Source organism: Sylvia atricapilla, chromosome 9, assembly GCF_009819655.1.
Source record: "Sylvia atricapilla isolate bSylAtr1 chromosome 9, bSylAtr1.pri, whole genome shotgun sequence".
Taxonomy (NCBI): domain Eukaryota; kingdom Metazoa; phylum Chordata; class Aves; order Passeriformes; family Sylviidae; genus Sylvia; species Sylvia atricapilla.
Window position 1 is genome coordinate 3,256,226 of NC_089148.1, and position 19,635 is coordinate 3,275,860.

A 19,635-nucleotide genomic window follows, 5' to 3' on the forward strand; every position below is an offset into this window, starting at 1 on the left:
TCCACTCTGACCAGGATTTGTTTCGGGTAATACAAACCTGACGTGTGTCAGAGCACGGTGCTTAAAGGTTTATGCTTGGCGCTGGCTCTGGGTTCCTTTGGTAGCCCTAAATATCAATAAAAGGTACAGATTTATTTGTTTTGGTGGTGGAGGAGCGCTGAATACATTTGTGGAATCATTGTACTGTTGTTTCCATGCGAAGAGGGCTTTCTACAGTTGCCTCCAGTTGCCCTCAGTGAATTGGACTGAGTGTTGGCTTTATTCTGTTTGTCTCATTAGTCTTGTTCAGCTCTTGTCGCACTATTTATAGTCACTCAGGAAAAAGTATTGCAGATTTAAAATTTAATTCGTATCTCAAATTTATGTGACCTGGAAGTGTTCAAGGGCTAAATTTAGTTCTTAAAAGTCAAGAAATGGATGGGAATTTATCATTAACTTGCAAGGCAGAATGGATATTCTGCTGATACTCGCTGTGCTCCCAGAAGCATAATTAGAATTAATTTTGGAATATAACCTCACTTGGGCCATTTGGTCTGGAAGCAAATGACAAGTGGCATTTAATATTTTTTTTATAGTTCATGTGTAGGCAGTCTAAGATAAACTGGGCAAGGGTGTAAACTGCTGTAGGTGCAGTTAAATTCCCATTGGGACACCTGTAGGGAGCACATTTCCAGCATTGAGGCTGCGGGAAGTCAGGGTGGAATACAGTGGGGTTAGAATATACAGCCAGATCTGGAGAGATGTCTCAGTCTTGAAGTTTAGAATAGTTTCCCCATTGCCACAGTGTAACATTAGGAGAAATAATTGCTGAAAGAATTTGTGAAAAGAAAAAGAAATGTGTGGTTAAAAAAAAATCTTTGCATGAGAGTGGGAGGGAAAAAGCCAGTAAATAGTTGGAAATTGCTATTACCTGCCATCTACATAAAACATGAAGAGCTCCATTACTGGGTTTTATTAGAAAAAAGATTTAAATCCCAAACCTCAAAAATCCACACTGTAGAAAAAAAAGGCATGTAGACAGACAGATATACAAATTAGCACCAGAATTTAATTTTTCAACACTTGCAGGAAAAAGAAAGCTCCACGACTGACTCAGTCTGGGGAAAAGTTGTTTCTTTTTTGTATGAGTTTTGGCAATTTGGTAAAAACTGAGGAAACTAAGTGCTGTGTAGAGTCAGTGTGGACTCTGCTGTGGGACTCTGAAAGAAGCCTTTAGGAACTGAGTCCTTTGTGGCTGGGCTGAGGGGGAACTGAAAGGGGAAGAGCACCTATTCTGTTGCGCAGAACTGTCTCAACCCCTACAAAAAGTACCAGTGAAGTCATTTGGTGGCCGTGTGAAGCAAAAGAAGTGAGGAGAAGTTGCTGAAGGGTGAATGAGTGTAGTTGCAGACCTCTTTCTGATGTGCTGCTATGGCAAGATTTCCCCTTTTCATACTTGCTACTGCTTTATCACTATTTTTTTTTCTCAATTCACCAATGATAAGATGAGCTGTAGCATCACTGGTGGTTATCTCTACTCTTGCTACAGTAAGGTGACTTAAGTAAGTCGTTCACAAGGAAGTTTTTCCCTGCTACTTCTTAATTAGTGTGTGGCAGAAGAACATGCCCTGGAGATCCTTTGGAGGAGGAAATGTTAATAAAAGTGATTTTCCTGGGAGCTCTCTTTTCAGAGGTGAGAAACATTTGCAGAACCCCTCTCATTTTCTGGGAGGGTAGGTCTTCCTCTGTGGAGATGGTTCATAAAACAAAGGAAGAAGAAAAGGAGGTATCAAGGAGATGGTCAGGGAAAGGGACACAAAGATGCATATATTTGTGGTGGTCTGTGATTTTGTGACTGAGGAGGAGATAAAGAAGTTAGGGAATAAATGAATGTCAAGATGGGAATAAACAAATCAAGAGTACCCAGAGATGAAATGAAGAAATGTGAGGAAACTGCCATTTTTGAACAGATGATAGAAAGATAGGTTAATTATAGGATAAATGAATATCATAAGAGACATGTTATTATCCCAGTCTGTAATGTGTTAGGGATAAAACCTAATGATTAATTTCCAAGAGTTTAATTTTCAGCCTATGAAAAATAACAGAAAACCTTTGTGGTATGAAAATACTGAGTAACTGAATGAAGCTACATGGTTTTTTCTCTGCACCCACACCTACTTTGTTATATAGATCCCTCTGATTATGTCTGTAAGCGCCTGTGGGTCCCTGGTGTAGGCACAGTATGTCACTGGTATTCCTTGTTGAGCACTCACCTGTCTATTACCACTTCAATTCTATTTTCTGCTCAGCTTCCATTATTGGGAAACATGTCACTCCTGGAGCCATAGGCAAGGAACAAGCCGTGTCTGCAGTCTTCTCTTTTCTCTTCCAAACTAATGCACAAGAATGATGCCATAATGCTGCTTTGTGAATCAAGAACTGCAAGAAAAGACTGAAATTGATTGTATATGAAGTGCTGTCAAAATCATGAATAACGCTCATCTCTTCCCTTTCCTTCCCCCAGAAAGAATGATAAAAGGAAGTGAATAATGCTAGGAAAAAAAACCATCAGCAATTCCAGGAGAAAATAAGTTTTTTAATATAAGTCTTTTCTTTTGCATCTTTAATTTTTAGAAGGGGAAAAGTTAAAATTTTCATCTGTGAACTGGAAATATATTTCTCTTTCTCTCTTCCTTCTGTGCGAAAAGAGAGCTGGATTTTCATCTTGCCAACAGGAGGAAAATGCATTATGGCTCATTTAAGGTCCTCCCTCTTTTTCTTCCTAAAGATTATGGGGATGGCAGATGGAAAACGATTAGCCAGGAGCTAAATTAAAGAACTGCATAGAAGTGGCTTTGCGTATCATGGCTTGGACAGTATATTCTGTTCTCTTTTGTTGCTAATTTTCTTTTCCTCACTGATTTCTCACCCATGCCAGCAGAATGAGCTAAGTTTATCATTTAGTCTGACTGTTTAGTATCTAGAGCTTGGAATAGATTTATACTCTCTTGTAAACTGGCAAAAGCAAGAGCTCCCTTCCCACTCTGACTCCCCAGCAGTCTTCCCCCTGCCCTGCCCCCATTCAAGAAGGGGATGGAAAGGTAGGTCTCCACAAATGTTAAGCATCAGTTACGGGTTTGGGGCCTGATCTCATTCTCAATCAAACAGGATTTAGATGTTTTTGCCCCTCAGAAATAAAGTTGGTTGTCTTATGAGTTGTAATAGTGTAGAAGAGAGGCCGCCTTTCACCTGTGCAACTGTTCCCCTTTGAGGAAGCAGAAAGTGTTTCTCAGTAATTCTTGTGAGCTGGGAGTATTGGGGAAGGAGCCACAGGGGTTGGTCCAGACTGATGGTGACTGCTGTAATTGTGGTGAGACAGTGACCCATCCCCTACAGTTTATTGCTATAGGTATTAATGAGAAATGAGAGAACGAAACTGAGCAGAATCTTGGGCATCTTTCAACATATGTGTGGTCAAGGCAGTGGGAGGGAAGCAGTTCTTTGGCCCATTGGGACTGTGAGGGAGGAGGGAGAGAGCACAGCAGTACCCATTTCTGGACATGGTGTTGACAGAGATTGACAGTGTTTGACGATTTTTCAGGAAATGCTGTTATCACAGTAGTTCTTTAGTTGCTTAGAGTAGATTTTGAAAGGTTGTGTAGAATCACAGGTTAATTTTACTTTAGCATTTGTTTAACTTCTGTTGCTGTTTTTGGCTTTCTGACAAGATTCTGCTAATCAGTTTTTTGTCTTTCTAGTTTGTGCATTGCAGTGTGTGCAAATCTTGCCACCTATGTTCTTCCTCTCTTTTTACCTTTGATTATGGAAAAGGCTTTGAAGAAAGTAATTTATATAGATAGAAAGGAACTGCCAGGTACCTTTTGTGCAGGATACAGGTATTTTCATGTTACTCACTGAAATTATGTGAACAATAGGTATCAAATAAGTATTTTCTGTGAGTCTCCAGAAGACGTTTCTGCTGAAGTAGTGTGGCTCCAGGCATGTCACAGTGTTTTAGCAAGACCTGAAATGAGGAAAAGGAAAAAAGATCACCAGAAAAGGGACCAGAAATGTCCCAATCCAGTCTTTCCCTTGGCAGAAAGATTCATTGGTAGAAGTGAGCATTGGGGTAGCAGATACACACATCAGAATTATGCATCCACGTGAATGAAGGGATGAGCTGCACTCTTTGTGTCCCCAGGAGCAGGTAAACCTTCTTTGATCAAGTCTTGAACTAAAACTTCTCCTGGCTGTTCGTGTTCATCACTGCACAGATTTTGAACAACAGCCTTCCCAACTGTCTCCTTATTGCCATAAGGTAGAAAGTAATTCATCGTTCTCTAGAATTTGGACATTGTTTCAGTCTTGTTGAGATTTGGTAGTAATCAGTTTTTGTCACCCAATAAACAAAGTCTGTAATGTGGTCTCCTGTTATTTGGAGAGTCTGTATTTTCACCAGGCATGTGGTTTCAGAATTTTTGTTTTGCAGGGGCAAAGATAAAAGTTATTTTAGCAGATCAGTGGAGTACTCTGGAGGAAACAGCAATTACTTTCCTTGCAGGGTATGAAAGCTCACATGTTGATTCTGGCTGCAGCATCTTACCAGGAGAGATCAGAAACAGACTGAAACTTTCAGTTGTACTCAGTATTATTAGTAAACCTATTACTGATGGAATAAGACATAAAGCTTCTTATGCCCAGTGCAAATGTTAGAGATTTCAAATTAGCTGTGTTTATTTGTTAAAGCATCGAACAATAAAATTTTGCCTTTAACTAATTCAAATCGTTTGAATCACGCTGTTCATATAGTTTAACCCCACATAATTTTAACCAATTTTAAAAAGATAATTAGACTTATTTTTGAAAATAAAAGTTATTTAACTAAAAGACATTCTTTGAAATGGAGAAAAACAGTCTAAAAATCAAAATTGATGGAAGCAAAAATATTTGAAGTCCTATTCAGTGTTGGCAAATGAGTTTTAGCTGACAAAAACTTTACTTAAAAACTGTCTGCCCCTTTTTTAATGGATAGAAACACAGCTCTAGTAGATCTTTTTAGTGCAGTGAACTATAGGAGGATATGTTCCAACATCATTTGTTGCCTCAAACCAGCTAAGAAATTATGAGAAAACTAGGCTCTGCAGCACTCATCTGCTGTAATTTAAGATTTTTCCCCAGACTGCAGAGTTGTGCAATGATATATATGTGTGTTTACATAAAACAAATTTTACAGCAATTTTTATTGGACAGAGGCTTTTGCCTTTCATATAAGACCTACCTGTAAAAGGAATCACAGTTGATGTTTATATCCAGTTGTCAGTGGACAAGTAGGTAGGGTTGTACATGGTCTTGAGGACAACTTCAGGATAGTTTGGGAGAATGTCTCCTGAGGACAACTTCAAGGTAATTTAGGAAAATGTGTCCCAGGTTTGATTTTTGTGCTCTATGACATCGGTCAATGTAGTTCTTGATAATTCCTTTTGGAATGGATAGTCAATTGACAGACTCCAGAGCGATGCCTTTGTGCCTGAATAGTGTAGGGAATTACTTTCTGCAGAAGATATCCCCACTTGGTCAAGCAACAGACTCTCATTTCTTGGCCTGGGAGCTTGTGCTGGGTGCTGTGTTTGAGGGTCTCCTCCTGCAGCCTTAGGCAGGTGCCTGCTGGGCTGTTCTCCTGTACAGACACTGTTGGACACCCCCAAATCTGGTGTCACCTTTGCAGAATTCTGAGTAAATGCTGCAGTTCTCCCTAGTGCCTGAATTTTCAGATCTCTTGAACTGCCTGGTTCCTTAAGATGTGCAGTGTTATTCCAGGCTTCACAGCAGTTCCATTCTGTGCCATGGAGTGGATATGTCAGTTAAAGAGGAAGGTTATTTAAATAACTGAGACATTTGAGAAATGCAGTCACCGTTGAAACAGTAAAAAAGGCAAAAAAGAGATTTTTTTTACAGCAAGTGTGCAAATTTTAATACGAAACCCATAATTATCTTATCAGTATTTGCTTAAAGGCAGAATTGGCAGAATAATAAAATGTGGCACAGTTTGAAGAGCAGCATAATCCTATAGCTGCTTCTGTTACAGGCTGTATACAACAGGAAACTATAAAACATATTCATGGCATACTAAAATGTTTGGAAATCTAGTGCAGCAGCATAGAGGGAAATGTTAAAATAGGAGTTTACATTAAGATGTTATTAAATAGAAAGGTAAGGAACAGTACAACAAAAGCTTGATGTGTAAGTAATCAAATCTTTACATTTCCTGCTAGAAAGAATAAAATTTAGTAGATTAAAAAATTAAAAATGGTGAATAGATGCTGGTGTGAGTGCCACACTAAAACACAGATTATAAAACAACTGAATAACACTTCAGATGTTTTTAAGGAATTGCATACTTCCTCTGTTAAAATGAGAATTAAAATACAACAGACATGCATAAGATAGGGAAATTTCTTCGTGCAAATAGTATGGCCATCTTAATTCATAATTTAAGAATGCCTATTAAGAGGGGGAGGAGGTGACTGTATATACATCAGAGGATATCCTGTATGACTGTATATTCAGCTTTATTTCAGCCTCTGATTGAAAGACATGAAATGCAAATTTTCATATAGGTTGTTTTATTTTGAAATTTGTAGAGTGTGTACAAAAGTATGTGGACATAATACTTAGTCATGCCATATCCACTCAGAGAGAAAAAGCAAAAACCACGATGCTGAGCTGGACTGTGCTCTCAGTGGTGTTAGTTCAACTACACAGAGAGATAATATGGAAATAAACCTCATAAATCCCACTGTGTAGAAGAGGGAGAAGGTACTCATTTATTTCTTCCCCCAAATCAATTCTTAGTAACAGCCCAATAGTTATTAAAATGCTCATTATTAGAAGCCCGAAATGAGAGTAGTTGCAGAGGTGTGGTGTAAAGCTAAGGAAGGAGATGTTAATCTGCAAGGAAGAGTTTAAATAGGGAATTATGATATCCTTGGCTTTCTGCTTTGTAGCTGTCAGGCTCGGGCAGCTCGCTGGTCAATAGTGACATTCTGTGTGTCAGTGAGCAGAGTCTCCTGATACCTTAACCTGCAGTTCACACATTACTGAAGCTCCAACTGTCGAACATTCAAGTCCCCTGGTACCACTGCAGCTTCCAGACTCTCCTGACTGGCTCATGTTTCATTCTTTGGCAATTTGCCCTAATGATATCCCTCAGGAGCTTTCAGACCCTCTTCTTTTCCATATTTAATCGTGTTATATTAATCTGAGTGCTGAGCAAACTAGGCTGCACAAATTGTAATTGTCTGTGATTTCTGCTGCAATGGTCTTATAACTGCTTTTTTTTTTTTTCATTTTTAGTGTACAAAATTGTAGTGTAATTTTTCATTTACAAGTCTAAATGTCCAAGACATCAAGGGTGTGAATGCTTTAACTGCTGGTCTGTGCCACAAAGAAGGCTGGTTTTTTTCCATGTAAAATCCATAATGTTTTACCACCTACTGTATGGGCAAGATTTGCATTTTATTTTTTGCTCTTCGTTTTGTTACTGTGAAAGTTTATGTCTAATAAACAGTGCTATTATCAAGTTAAACTCAGGTAGTAATTTTGCTGTGATATAAAACATTAGCACAGCCTTGTCTTTTCCATCAGCTTGGTAAGCTCTACGTGGGGCGTTCTGTTAAACATTTTTTTTCCCTTTTTTAAGAGGTTTGTAGTGCTACATGGGATTGATATATGGTACTTTGTTTTCAAGCCTTGATTTTTTTTCTCATTCTGTTGTTACTCTGTGCCTGCATAATGAAATTTGAGAGGCTTCATGATAGCAAGGATAGATCAAATTTGAATTCTTTACATATTGCAAGATTATTTTGTTCAATTGTGGAATGAACTGGGCCCCATTACTAATGAATTCCATAGTTATTTATTTGTTTTGAGGGTAAAGTGGTGGTTGTGGGGTTTTTTTTGTTTGTTTTAGAAAACCAGAGATGTCCATTTTGAGTGGTAACCAGTTTGTAGCACCTCCTTTCTTTGTCAAGGAGTCCTTCATTTTCCATGATCCTTGTGCCAGGCTTGGAGGTCTCTGCTTTGGGAAGGAAGTTTTGGAAAATTGTGATTAAGTTGCTTTTCTGTTATGGGGGATATTCACTTCAGATTTTTTAAGGTAGTTTGGACATCAAGATAGTGACAAAAACAGGAGTTAATCTTGCTTTTGAGTTTAGTGCTGTTCTGTGGCTTCATGCAGCTTCAGATAAATTCCAGTTAAAAATAGCAGAAATGGGGACCAGAAAACTCCCTGAGTCTTTCCCACTCAGTGGAGAAACTGGGATGCACTTCAGTCCTGTGTGTTCATGGCAGTACTCATGTTTGACCATGATTGCATCAAGTAATTCATGAGTATTTCCCTTTTTCCAAGGGAATAGCTGAGCTGGGAGAGCTAACTTGACTTGTTAGCCTGACTTCTTGCAGATGTTGTGCTTGTACACATACACCAGAGTTCTTTGTGGATGTGTTTTGGCAGTTCAGAGTAATTTACAAAAATTATATAATAGATGGTTTGGGGAGGTTATGATTCTTGCATGTCTAAAGTTAATTTAAGATTTTTCTTTTTATTCATGGTTTTTTGTTGTTGCCAATTCTGTGTGTGTGTTTTTATTTTTAGTTAACTGCTTGTGTTCATGCATCAGCTGCATTGTTATATCCAATGTATTGGCAACATATTTACATCCCAGTGCTTCCTCCACATCTTCTGGACTACTGCTGGTAAGACAGTTAACCTGTTTTCCCCATTTCTGACATTCTTACCTGTCTTAGAATTCTGAGTAACTGATGAAAACACTGACTCTTCATTGTGACTGAATATACAGGATTCAGATTATGAAGGCACTTTGGCCAATGCTTAAATGATGACTTGAATCATGAATCAAGGCATGTATTCCAGCATGCCTTGGTGTGGTGTTTGAATTGGTACCTTGAATTACAGTGCTGTTTAGTACTGATGCAGCATTTAGAATCCTGTTTGTAAGTAAGAACAGTTTCTGTTTTATTGGTAAGATAACTCATTCAATAATTTAAATAAAAATGTGTTACAGTTTACTTTTATTTGGCTTTTATTTAAGTTGAAATACGTTTTAGTTGTAGAAACATTAAAAAAAAAACCCTGATCATTTTTTCCAGAATCAGATGTTAGTATTCATCAGTGATTTAGTGTTTGTATTTTAACTCAGCCAGGCTCAGGATTCTAGCCAGTGCCTTCCCAAAAGAGCTTAAAAACTCCTTTTGGGACTCCAAAATTTTTATAATAAGAATTCTGCTTTTCCTGATGTGTTTCTGTTCACATGACAGACTTTGTGGTTTTGGCATATTCTTAAGTTGAACAAGAATTGCTTTTTGATTCACTTCTGATCCTTCAAGGGGATGATGTTTCCACATGCCTGTGTTTCACAATTTCAGGCTAAGACCACTTGCTTTCTTTCAGAGTAGTGGCAGAGATAACAAGTGAGAGTTTCCATTTTCTGTTTAAGCAGGAATATCTGTCCCTGGAGATTTTCACTTTATCTAGACCCTCTGGGTCTTTTATGGAAAAATGAACCATTTCAAGCTGTTCTAGAGATTGGAAATTATTATTATGATATATAAAAACTGAGGCCCAGCCAGATGCTTACCAAGCTAAGTCTATGTTTTCTTCATAGAAATAAATTATACTTATATGTTTGCTGGGCTCTGTGTTGTTGGTTTTGGTTTGGGTTTTTCTCGTCTCAAATCTGACTCTGTTGCTGTTCTACTGAAGTCCATCCAGTCTGCTGAACTTTTGTTTTCAAACAAATTCTTACTATGTTTCCTTGAGTGTCTTTGATAGTTTTTCTTGAAGTTCACAATATTTGTCCATGGTATATATTTTCTGTGGTAGTTCTTACAATTCATGTGTATATTATTTGTTGTTTTAAAAAAGAAAACAAATGTTCTCCAACTCCTTCCTTTACTTATAAGTATAGCTAAGCCTTTCATCTTTAGTGATAGTTTTCTTTTGAAGAAACTCTGTACTAATTGTTTCTCCTCCTGCTTTTGATAAAATATACCAAGATGGGCTAGAACTTGGGTGTGTTTTAGTTTTTGTATTATTGAGCTTATGGCCAGAACCTTTGTAATTTTTCAGATCATCCATAATGCTGTTCTAAGAAGGTAGATCAACACCTTCATTCAAGCTGTACCCTGTAGAGTGCATCCTGAATACGAGAATTTTTTTTTTATTTCCCCTTCTAAGCCCAGATAATGTTTCCAGAAATAACAATGTTAGATGCTGTACACAGCTCCATGTGATGATGATAATAGTTGGGATTCTAGGTCACTCTGGCACGACCTGAGAAATTTTTTTACTCATTAAAAAGAAGCATGGAGTTTCTTAAACTTGTAAAATTCATTTATATCTCTTTTTCTTTTTCGCAGTAGTACAATAGAGTGGAGAAAAAAGTTCCCCTGTTTTAGAGATGTTCAAAAGGAAACATAAAGTTCATGAAAAGAAATGCACAACTGATGGATTTATCACAGTAACTGTAATTCAGACCTTTTGACTCAGATTTTTGTGCATTTACATTTCTCTTTCTGATCATCTGAATGGTTCTTTTGTGAGACTGGTTGGAAAAGTGTAATAAAAACACATAAATTACTTAGCTTTCCTCATGTTCTGGTGTACTAACAGTAAATAAATGTTCTCCTCATAGGTATATAATATATCAAGGTAAAAAACCTTGATGAATTCTTAAGGTCAAAGTTTGTCGTAGGCCTGACCGAGTTCACAGTCCAACAGGATCGTGCCAATTTAAAATTAATATAAGAATTAAAAAGTTATTTTCTATACTTTTATTTTTAATGTCATTTTGATGAGCAAAGTTCTTTATAAAATTTTTCCCTTTAGCTCAACATGCATTTTCATACCTGGAAATTTCATTGTCACCATTTCAGTTGGACTTGTTGGGGTGTCTCCCACGAACTCTCATTTTCTTAATGCTGTTCTGAAATGGTATTCAAACACATGAAGTCGGGACTATCATTTGGATAATTTGTTCATTCTGTGATACTAAGGCTTTTTTAAACAAAGATAAATTACATTTAAATCTATTCATTTAAAGATAGGCCTGATTCTGTAACTTATTTTTTTGCACATTAATCATGTAGCATATTTTGAGAGAAATCCACTTTTATTTAATTAGTTGGATAAAGAATCATCATAATACCATAAAGATAAAGGATACAATTCTGTTGGGGTTAGAATTTGATAAATTACAAAAAGTGCTGAGCTGGTACGTGTTGTAGGCATAAAAAAAAAAAAAAAAAAAAAAAAAAAAAAAAAAAAAAAAGTGTCTTTGAGCAAAACAGGGCTATATTAAAATTATTCCAATTCTTCCACTTGCCTTTTCGATTAAAAAAAATCTGTAAATTTCTGTCCTGCTGTCTGATTTAAAGGCTGGATTTAAACCTAATGTAACAGACAGTGCTGGAGTGGCCCAAAGCAGGGGGTCAGTGTGGACTGCAGCAGCCTCAGGACTGGTGAGGCTGTGAGTGTCCAGCTCCAGTGTGTGAGCAGAGTGTCTGTTTATCGACTTCAGGAGGGTTTCTTACCCCACACAGCTTATCTCTGCCTTGAACGGGACCTCCAGTGTCAGAATTGGAGTGACCATCCAAAAAAAGGAGGCATAATAAATTTCTTTTTCTAAAAGATAGCAAAATACAGGCTGAGAAAATAATATTCATTATATTATGAAAAAAAACCCCACAGCACAGTTAATAAAAATTGAGTTTTATATTATGTTGTTAAAAATTGATTTCTACATTTAAGCAAGTAAAAGGAGACTTTCACTGAGTGGGGTGGGAGGCTGGTTTTCAACAAAACTCTTACGAAAATTAAGTTTGAACATTGATACAGTAATTATATTTGAATAAAATTAATTTTTGTAAAGGAGAAAGCTAATTTCATGAGATTTCCCTGTAATATCTTGGCAAATTACATCACCGATATTAGAATATATGCCAGTTCTGTCTCTGGATGATAAAGCATCTGTTAAACTGGTGCTCTGCTGAGAATATAATGTAGTAAGAAAATTCAGGTTACAATTGCAGTAGGTCTTTATGAGATTTGGTCTCTTCTGAATTAGGGTGTATATACATGTCTGTTTTCATGAGAATGGGATGATTGTTTCCCAATGAACTTGGATGTTTTGCATCATATAGTAATTATTTTGGGCAGTGATACCATAGATTGATATTTTGGTGATAACATGCATAAGTAAGAGAAAAACTCTATGGCAGCTCCCAGTAGTATCATAACAAGCAATTTCAGGTGCTTATTACAGTCCTCTGCTGTTAAGACTTCAAAATCCAGCAGTGATAAAATTCACTTTTTGCTGAAAACAATTAAATGGACTTGCCATGTCTGCACTCTTTTTATTTCATCCATTTGCAAGATGTGCTTTGTACCTTTATTCTGTTAACTTCAAAATTGAAGGGATGTAGCTGTTACATTGTTTAGAGAAAAGAGCTACAAGCTTCCCTTTTTAATGACAGATTTATTAATGGAGCAAATCACCAGCTATCTTAAGTCAGCACAGGCGGGGTGAAGATACTGGAACAGTGTCAGTGTGTGTGAAAACAGGCGTGCATAAAATCCATACATGACATAGCACTTGTTTTCACTATAGCTTTGCCTGTGCACATTATTTGTAACACTGAGATACCCTGATATGAGGAACCCGAGGATCTGTTTTGCTGCATATTCTGCAGCAGAATTCTCAGTTGTGTGTCAGCCGTGATCATTCTTACTGGTTTGGGTAAATACATTACATAGTAAAAAGCATTCCTAAAATTATAGAGTGGTTTAAAGCTGTTTAAATCCTCTCTGAATATATATGAGTGTCTGCTCTGGAGTGGCACTCATTTAGAGCACCTTGTAATTTGTGTTTAGTTCACAAAGGCATAAGAATTAGCCTGGATGAAGTCATCAAGTGCTAAAATTCATCAGTATTGGGATAAGAAAAAGATGACCTCTTTTCCCTTTTTAGAAGCCCCTTTGCTAGAAAGCTTAAGCCATGACAGTTTGCAAGTTCAGCAAACCTATATTTTGATATCATAGACACCATGAAATTCTGTTTGGACCCCAGTCAGGCTGGGGGTTTGATTTTATTTGTTGGTTTTTTGGATTTTTTTTTTCCATTGATCCTCTCCTGTGGGACATTGTTAATGAGAGCAATTGGCTAATCCATAGGGTGTACAGATTTTTCTAAAATGGGCTGTAGTCATAGGCAAGTGAGAATTGCTTTTTCTGGTCCCAGAGGTGGGACCAAATGGATGAGACCACGTGAACTGGTGCAGTGAAACCTTGCCCCATGCTTGGGAAGTCAATCACCAATCAGTCAGTGCCACTGGCTCAGATCTGTGATCAAATTATTGCCATGAGAGAAATTACTGTGCAGCAATTACTGTGTGAGTTGTGCACTTTTGTATGTCATCTTGCCTTCCATTATTTTTCAGAGATTATTTTTATTTAGTTTTTTTTTTCCTCTGTGGTCTATTAGTGACTAATTTCCCATTCAGTTGCCTAAATTAGCCTGTCAATTGCTCGCTTATCTGGAGCAAATATTGTCACTAATCTCACAGTACTCAAAAGTCTGATGGTGATTGTTGGAGGTTTTTTCCTTCAGTGCTGGGCACAGACTATATTCTTGGTCAGATATTGCCAGAACAGAAGATTGTAGGAAATGATGATAAATTAGCCTAATTCAGATTCTTGCTGTCTTACTGCAGTGGCTTTGTGTGGATATTTATTGTATTTGGAGAATATAGTTCCTTGTCTTATGGAAATTGGAAAGGAGAAGTTTATTATCTTGAGTTAAATAGGATGTTATGCAGCTTCCAAAGGCTTACCAAGGGAGGGTTTCAGAACCAAAACTGGTGGTAATGATGTTTGTGTTGCACTGTGGTGATGGTCACCAGGACCATGTTCTCCAGTTGGTGTTTGAGAACCAGACCACTTTGGGAACATCTGCTGGGTTAGCACACTGTGGTCAGTTACTGGAACTAGGTCTGGATGAAAAGCTGTGAGGCCTCCTTGCCTCATAGATTACAACAGCATCCTTTATTTTGTGGTCATCTTTACTGCAGAGTAAAACTTTTCCTTGTCTGGTAAACATTCCTGTAGCAGCTGTTCACTTAATGCTGTCTTAAACAGTGTCCACTAGGGTCTTAGGTGCCAAGATTTAAAATACTCCATTAGTGTTTTACTTAAAACTTGATGTTTTCCACCCTTTTTCTTCAGTGCACCGATGCCTTATCTCATTGGCGTCCACTTAAGCTTGATAGAGGTAAGTTTACTATACATTCATTGTACTGGGAATCATGAGGTGTATGTGCCATAAAAATATTAATGGAAATGCTTCAGAAAAGATCCCTGGTATTTTAACATGCTGAATTACAAAATTTAAGCTTCATAAGCTTTGCTAAGTAAAAAATGTCTCTCTTTGAAATCTTACTTTTGAGGTGTTTTATAAGGACATGCAACTCTATGTCATGATTTGTTTCTCTGTCTAATTAATAGCTCAGTGGTAGCTATTTTACTGCCTTGTAGTACTTTAGCAACAGATTTTCCCAATAATGAGGAAAAACTCATTTTTCAGGAACAGGTAAAATTTATTTTGGAGTCCCCATCACTCAGGTTTTGGCATTATTGTAATTTCCTAGATAATTTATGTTCCTGTCCCTCTGAAAATTGAATCTAACCTCCATCCCATAACATTTCTAACTTAATAATTTAGAAATTCGTAATTTGTGCCAAAAACAAGAGGTGGCTTTTACAGATTCGAATGTAAAGCAACACAGTAGAACTCACCTGACTAGTCCATGATAGCTGGGTATGAAATAGTTTTGCCTTTTTCCATACCCGTTTGACTATGCTGTGAAGCCTGCATGGGCCAGCTGATTATCATGCAGAGTAGATAATTGATTTGGGAACATGATTTGATTTTCACTTCCTGCTAAAGCAGTTTCTAAGGATCAATTCACATCTGCTAAGCTGATGGGGTTGGTTCTTCCCTGAGCCTCCAGTACTTTTGTTTTTCCCAAAAAAGGCCTTCTATATCATCTACACTTCTCCACTCCAGGCACAGCCTTCTGTGCTCCCAAATCAGGTTCATATGACCTGCATTCATCAGTCATAATATCTTGATTAGGATGTTTTTTCTTATTCAGTAAGGAAATAATGGAACTGAAAGATTTGTCCTGAAAAAAGAAATCTCTCAATTCCTTCAGGAATTATTTCCTGCACTGCATTATTATGCATTATTGTAGGTCCATATAGAAAAGAGTTCTATCCCTTTTTCTTGAAAGGAACAAACTGTTTAATTCTTAGCTGCTAGCCAAGTATAAAAAGCATTTTATCCATGCTTCTGTGGTAATAGTAGGCATCACATGCTTGGCACTTACATAAATGTGCAAATAATTGTATTTTTTCTGGTTTTCATCTGATTATGTGATTTACGTCCTATCTGATTTTCACAAATATGAGAGAATGAAATGTTGTTTTTACAAGATATGTATACTTCCAATATATTGTCGAATACATTCAACTGTCTTCTGTGTAAATCTTATTTTTCAGAGATTCCTTTCAGAGATCATTAATATCACCTTAGTGTTTTGAAAAATAAGAAGTATTTTTAAAAGCTACTCTGAATTCTGTATCTAATTCACAAATCCTTCATCTAAAGCTCCAACTGCTTTTTGTCATTACTGTCCTTTGTTTAAAATCATCATTTGTAATTTACAACATTATAATAAAAATGTACTTCAGGGGGACACCATAGTAAATTGTTTTTCCAGTACTTTTTTTTCTTCTTCTTAACAGAGAGTTAAAAATAGATCACTGGAGGATGTGGTTTTACTAAATGTTGACACAAATACTCTAGAAACTCCTTTTAATGACCTGAACAACCTACCTGGTGAAGTGGTGAGTCTTAGACATTTCATTCTTTCTTTCTTATATAGGTGCGTGAGTTACTCGTAGTTACTCTTGCCTCATTTTGCTAAGTGCTATAAAAGGAATAAGGGGGTGAAAAGCACCTCGTGCAGACCCCTATATTTGAGATTTTTACCTTTTTGACAGCTGAAGAGATGTTGAATGGAACATCATATCCCTTATTGTAAAAGTAGGGTCGTAATTATAAAGCTAGCCGCATTCATTAGGCAGAGCTGCTTTAAACGGAAGAGTCTCTTCATCTCATCTTAATCATTATATTACAAAGTAGGCATTTCTGTCTGCCTAGTGGCATGTCTTGCAAAAGAACGAGAGAGTTTTTGAAGGCAAAAAGAAGAAGGGGGCCAATTATCGGCTGCTGCTTCCCTGCCACCTGCCAGCGCTTTCCTTTTAATTAATGATCTGATGGCACTGGTCAATATAATAAGAAATGCTTGTACAGTTGGGGTCAGAAAATTCAGGCTTTGATCTTCTTCAACTTTGTGAAACATTTATTTATTTTCTCTAAATTATTTCAGTTTTATTTTAATCTCTTCTATCCTGCTGAGGGCTGCGTGAGTAAAAACCTATACTGTTTGTCATTTGCTTTGGCAGAGCAAAGACTGCTTACTTAGAATTCTATTTGTAAATTAAACTGCAAACCCAGTTTGTCATAAAAGACATCTGATCCTTTTGAAATGACGAAAGCTGTCTTTTGTCTGTAAAGGATGATAAATTAAGTGCCAGTTCTTTCTGGACTTTGATCTTGCAGAGGGTGCCCCCCCGCTCTTTTTTTTTTTTTTTTTTTTGCCTATAGGGGAACGTATTCTGTATATCATTTTAAATAGTCACAAAATCCACTTATCTTGTTTTTCCCAATAGAGCTCTAAAAGAATATAATTGTGAAACCACTGTTTTCATTATTCAATTAAAGATGCACCAGCTATCACAATTAGTTGTCAAGACAAAGAATTTTATATCAAAATATGAAATCAAAGAGTTACATTTTTTGAAATTGTAAATCATAAAAACTCCTGTCATAATCCAAGTAAGATCCTGTAGTGACATACTGTGTCTTTTGTAATAACAAAATTTGGTTGGTAAATTGTATATATTTAGTACAATAGAAGTCAATCTCTTGATGATATTATTCATGACAGTGCCCTTTGATTTTAATGATGTTAAAATCTAGAATTTTATAGATCTTTGGTTGATCTTTGGACTCAGTATCAACTATAGCTCAGAAATGTAAAAGACTATAAAAATTATTGTGGTGTTCTGTGGTTTACATTAGAGTATGTATTATTACAGTGATGTGTTTTGTGATTTACATATGCATGGATAGATGGACAAACACAGATACAGTAACTTTGACTGTACTCTATCATTAAGAGTATAACAAGTTAAGTGAAAAAAGAGTCATCGCCTGGTAAGTGACTTTAACTGGACTTCCATTGACTAAATAGGGCTGATGTTGCAGTGTCATGAAGGTCTGTATGCCAGATAGTAGCTGGATGTGGAGTTGAGAATTAAGCATCATATTCCAGGAGATGCTGGAGGTCCTCTAAAACAGCCAAAATGGATCTTTGTGCAGTAAGAGACACTTGTCATGTGCTTTACAGGTGCATATTAAAATGATCTCTAAATAAGCAGGCTAGCATGAAGGAAATAGGGATATAGGTCTTCCTTCTTCTCAAAGTGTATTTTCTCACCGAATATATGCACATTATTACTGCAAATCTTAATGTAGGTTACGCAAGTGTACAGACTACTAGACTTAGAATAATATTTTCCTTATCTAATATAGAACAAAAAAAAAAAGAATAGCTGTGTTCTATGCAAAATATACTCGCCGAATTTCAGGATTTTATACTGAAACTTTTAATTTGAATAATCCCATCTCTTCACTTCAATCTGTAAGGCACTTGAAACATTTTGATGGAATGCACATAAAATTATATTTGGAAAACCTGGAAACAAAAAGCACAGACAAAAGGCACAGGACTGTGTTTGGTTCATAAGGTGACAAAATGCTTGTCCTCCTTTTGCATTCATGAGGGGCAGTGCAGCTGCTGACATCTTGAGGAAAAGTGTAAGACACAGGAGTGAGGAGTCAAAATACTAAGTCAGGCTTAAAACATTAAAGAGAATGTCAAAGATACATGTGTGAAGCATTTTAACTTATATAGAGACACCTCGTAAGCATACATACAAAAGTAGTAAAACTTCTGATAGAAAAATATAATAAGTGCCTCTGAAAGGCATTAAAACAGAATGAAGAACTGAAAATATAAAAGAAGTTGTAGTCTTACTGTCCCTTTCAAAAATTGATTCCAGGTTGGTTAACAGCCTAACTAAAGAAATGCAGTATTTTCCAAGTTTTCTAAAACTGTTTCTTGTGTCCAGAGGGAACAGAGTAATTACTTTCTTGATCAATAAGCCTGATGATGTCCTCACAGCATAGGTATTTAATGGTTTACCCATGTATATGTGCTCTGATCGTGAATTTTTTCCTGATAAATTTAAGATTGAAAGAAACATTCTATGGCATTGTCTAATAAACTGTATAATAAATTAACTGAGATTTAAAGGCATTTTTAAATCATTCACTTCAGCATTTAAATTATAGTTACAGGCTAGATGACTTTCCATGCATGTGAACTCTATTATTCCTTCAGACTGACCAGTGGTCTTGACTGTTCAAAGGTCAGTGGTCACAGTTGTCCTGAATTACCAGTCCTTTTTTCATGAGGACCCTCTGCTGTGTTGCATGCTGTAATCTTCTTAATGGCTTCATTCCAATATTCACACATAATATTTTAGATTTATTGACTGTTAGAAATACTACCATGCCAGTAGCAGTTCCGCTACTCCTAAGGTATTTAAAATTGGAAGAATAAATCAGGGCTGGACTTTCAGGAATCCTTTGTTTTCTTGGAAGGGGGAAAGCCCCTCTTTTTTTTGCTCTTCTGACAAGAAAGCTTGTTTTTAAATTTCATCATTTCACTGTGAGCTTGTCTATTTTTTTTAATTAAAACAAAAAAAAAAAACAAAAAAAAAAAAAAAAAACAAATACAAAAAAAAAAAAATAAAAAGAAAGGATCTACTTCTCTGGGAGTAAATTTCCTAATATAATAGTACCCAGTTCTCTACTTCAATAGTATAAGGCATTAGAAGGGCATTCATGACCACAGACTGAAATTTATAAATTTTGGGCCTGACTCTGCAGTACCTGCTTGAGCTTAACTCTAACATAAAGACTTCTCCTTTGCTCAGATGTGAACACTTTTCCAAACAGCTTGCAGAATTGACAGCATCACTTTTAGCAACCAGGTTTTAATGACTTGAAATCATAGACTGAGCAGAACTTTTGCAAATATGATGTTCCGAAAACAACAGAATAGTCTTTTAGTTTTTCTGTGGTTGTTAAATGTTGTCAACTGCAAAAGCTACAGAGCTGTTGAAGGATTCGTAGTGTTTGAACTGCTGGTACCTGCACACTGTGATTTAGTACAGAATCTAAACTGGGGTTTAGAGCTTTAGTTTTGAGATTCCTAAAGTCAGAGGATTTTAACACCATAAATGTGGCATATGAACATGACTGTTCTAAAAGTAGCATTTGAGAAGTAGGCTGTAATTCATGTAGAAAATTGGTTACTTTTTGC

At 36.6% G+C, this 19,635-nt stretch overlaps 2 protein-coding genes across 2 annotated transcripts in view; both read left to right on the top strand.

Annotated features, from left to right (window-relative positions):
- LOC136365166 (DENN domain-containing protein 1B-like) overlaps positions 1 to 8,890 on the top strand; it is a 42,589-nt gene extending 33,699 nt beyond the window's left edge. Inside the window, exons 9-10 of the mRNA XM_066325518.1 lie at positions 8,636 to 8,736; positions 8,841 to 8,890. Of these exons, the coding sequence (XP_066181615.1) occupies positions 8,636 to 8,736; positions 8,841 to 8,880 (141 nt within the window). The 3' untranslated portion in view covers positions 8,881 to 8,890. The remainder of the gene's footprint in view (positions 1 to 8,635; positions 8,737 to 8,840) is intronic.
- DENND1B (DENN domain containing 1B) overlaps positions 1 to 19,635 on the top strand; it is a 226,389-nt gene that overhangs the window by 167,154 nt on the left and 39,600 nt on the right.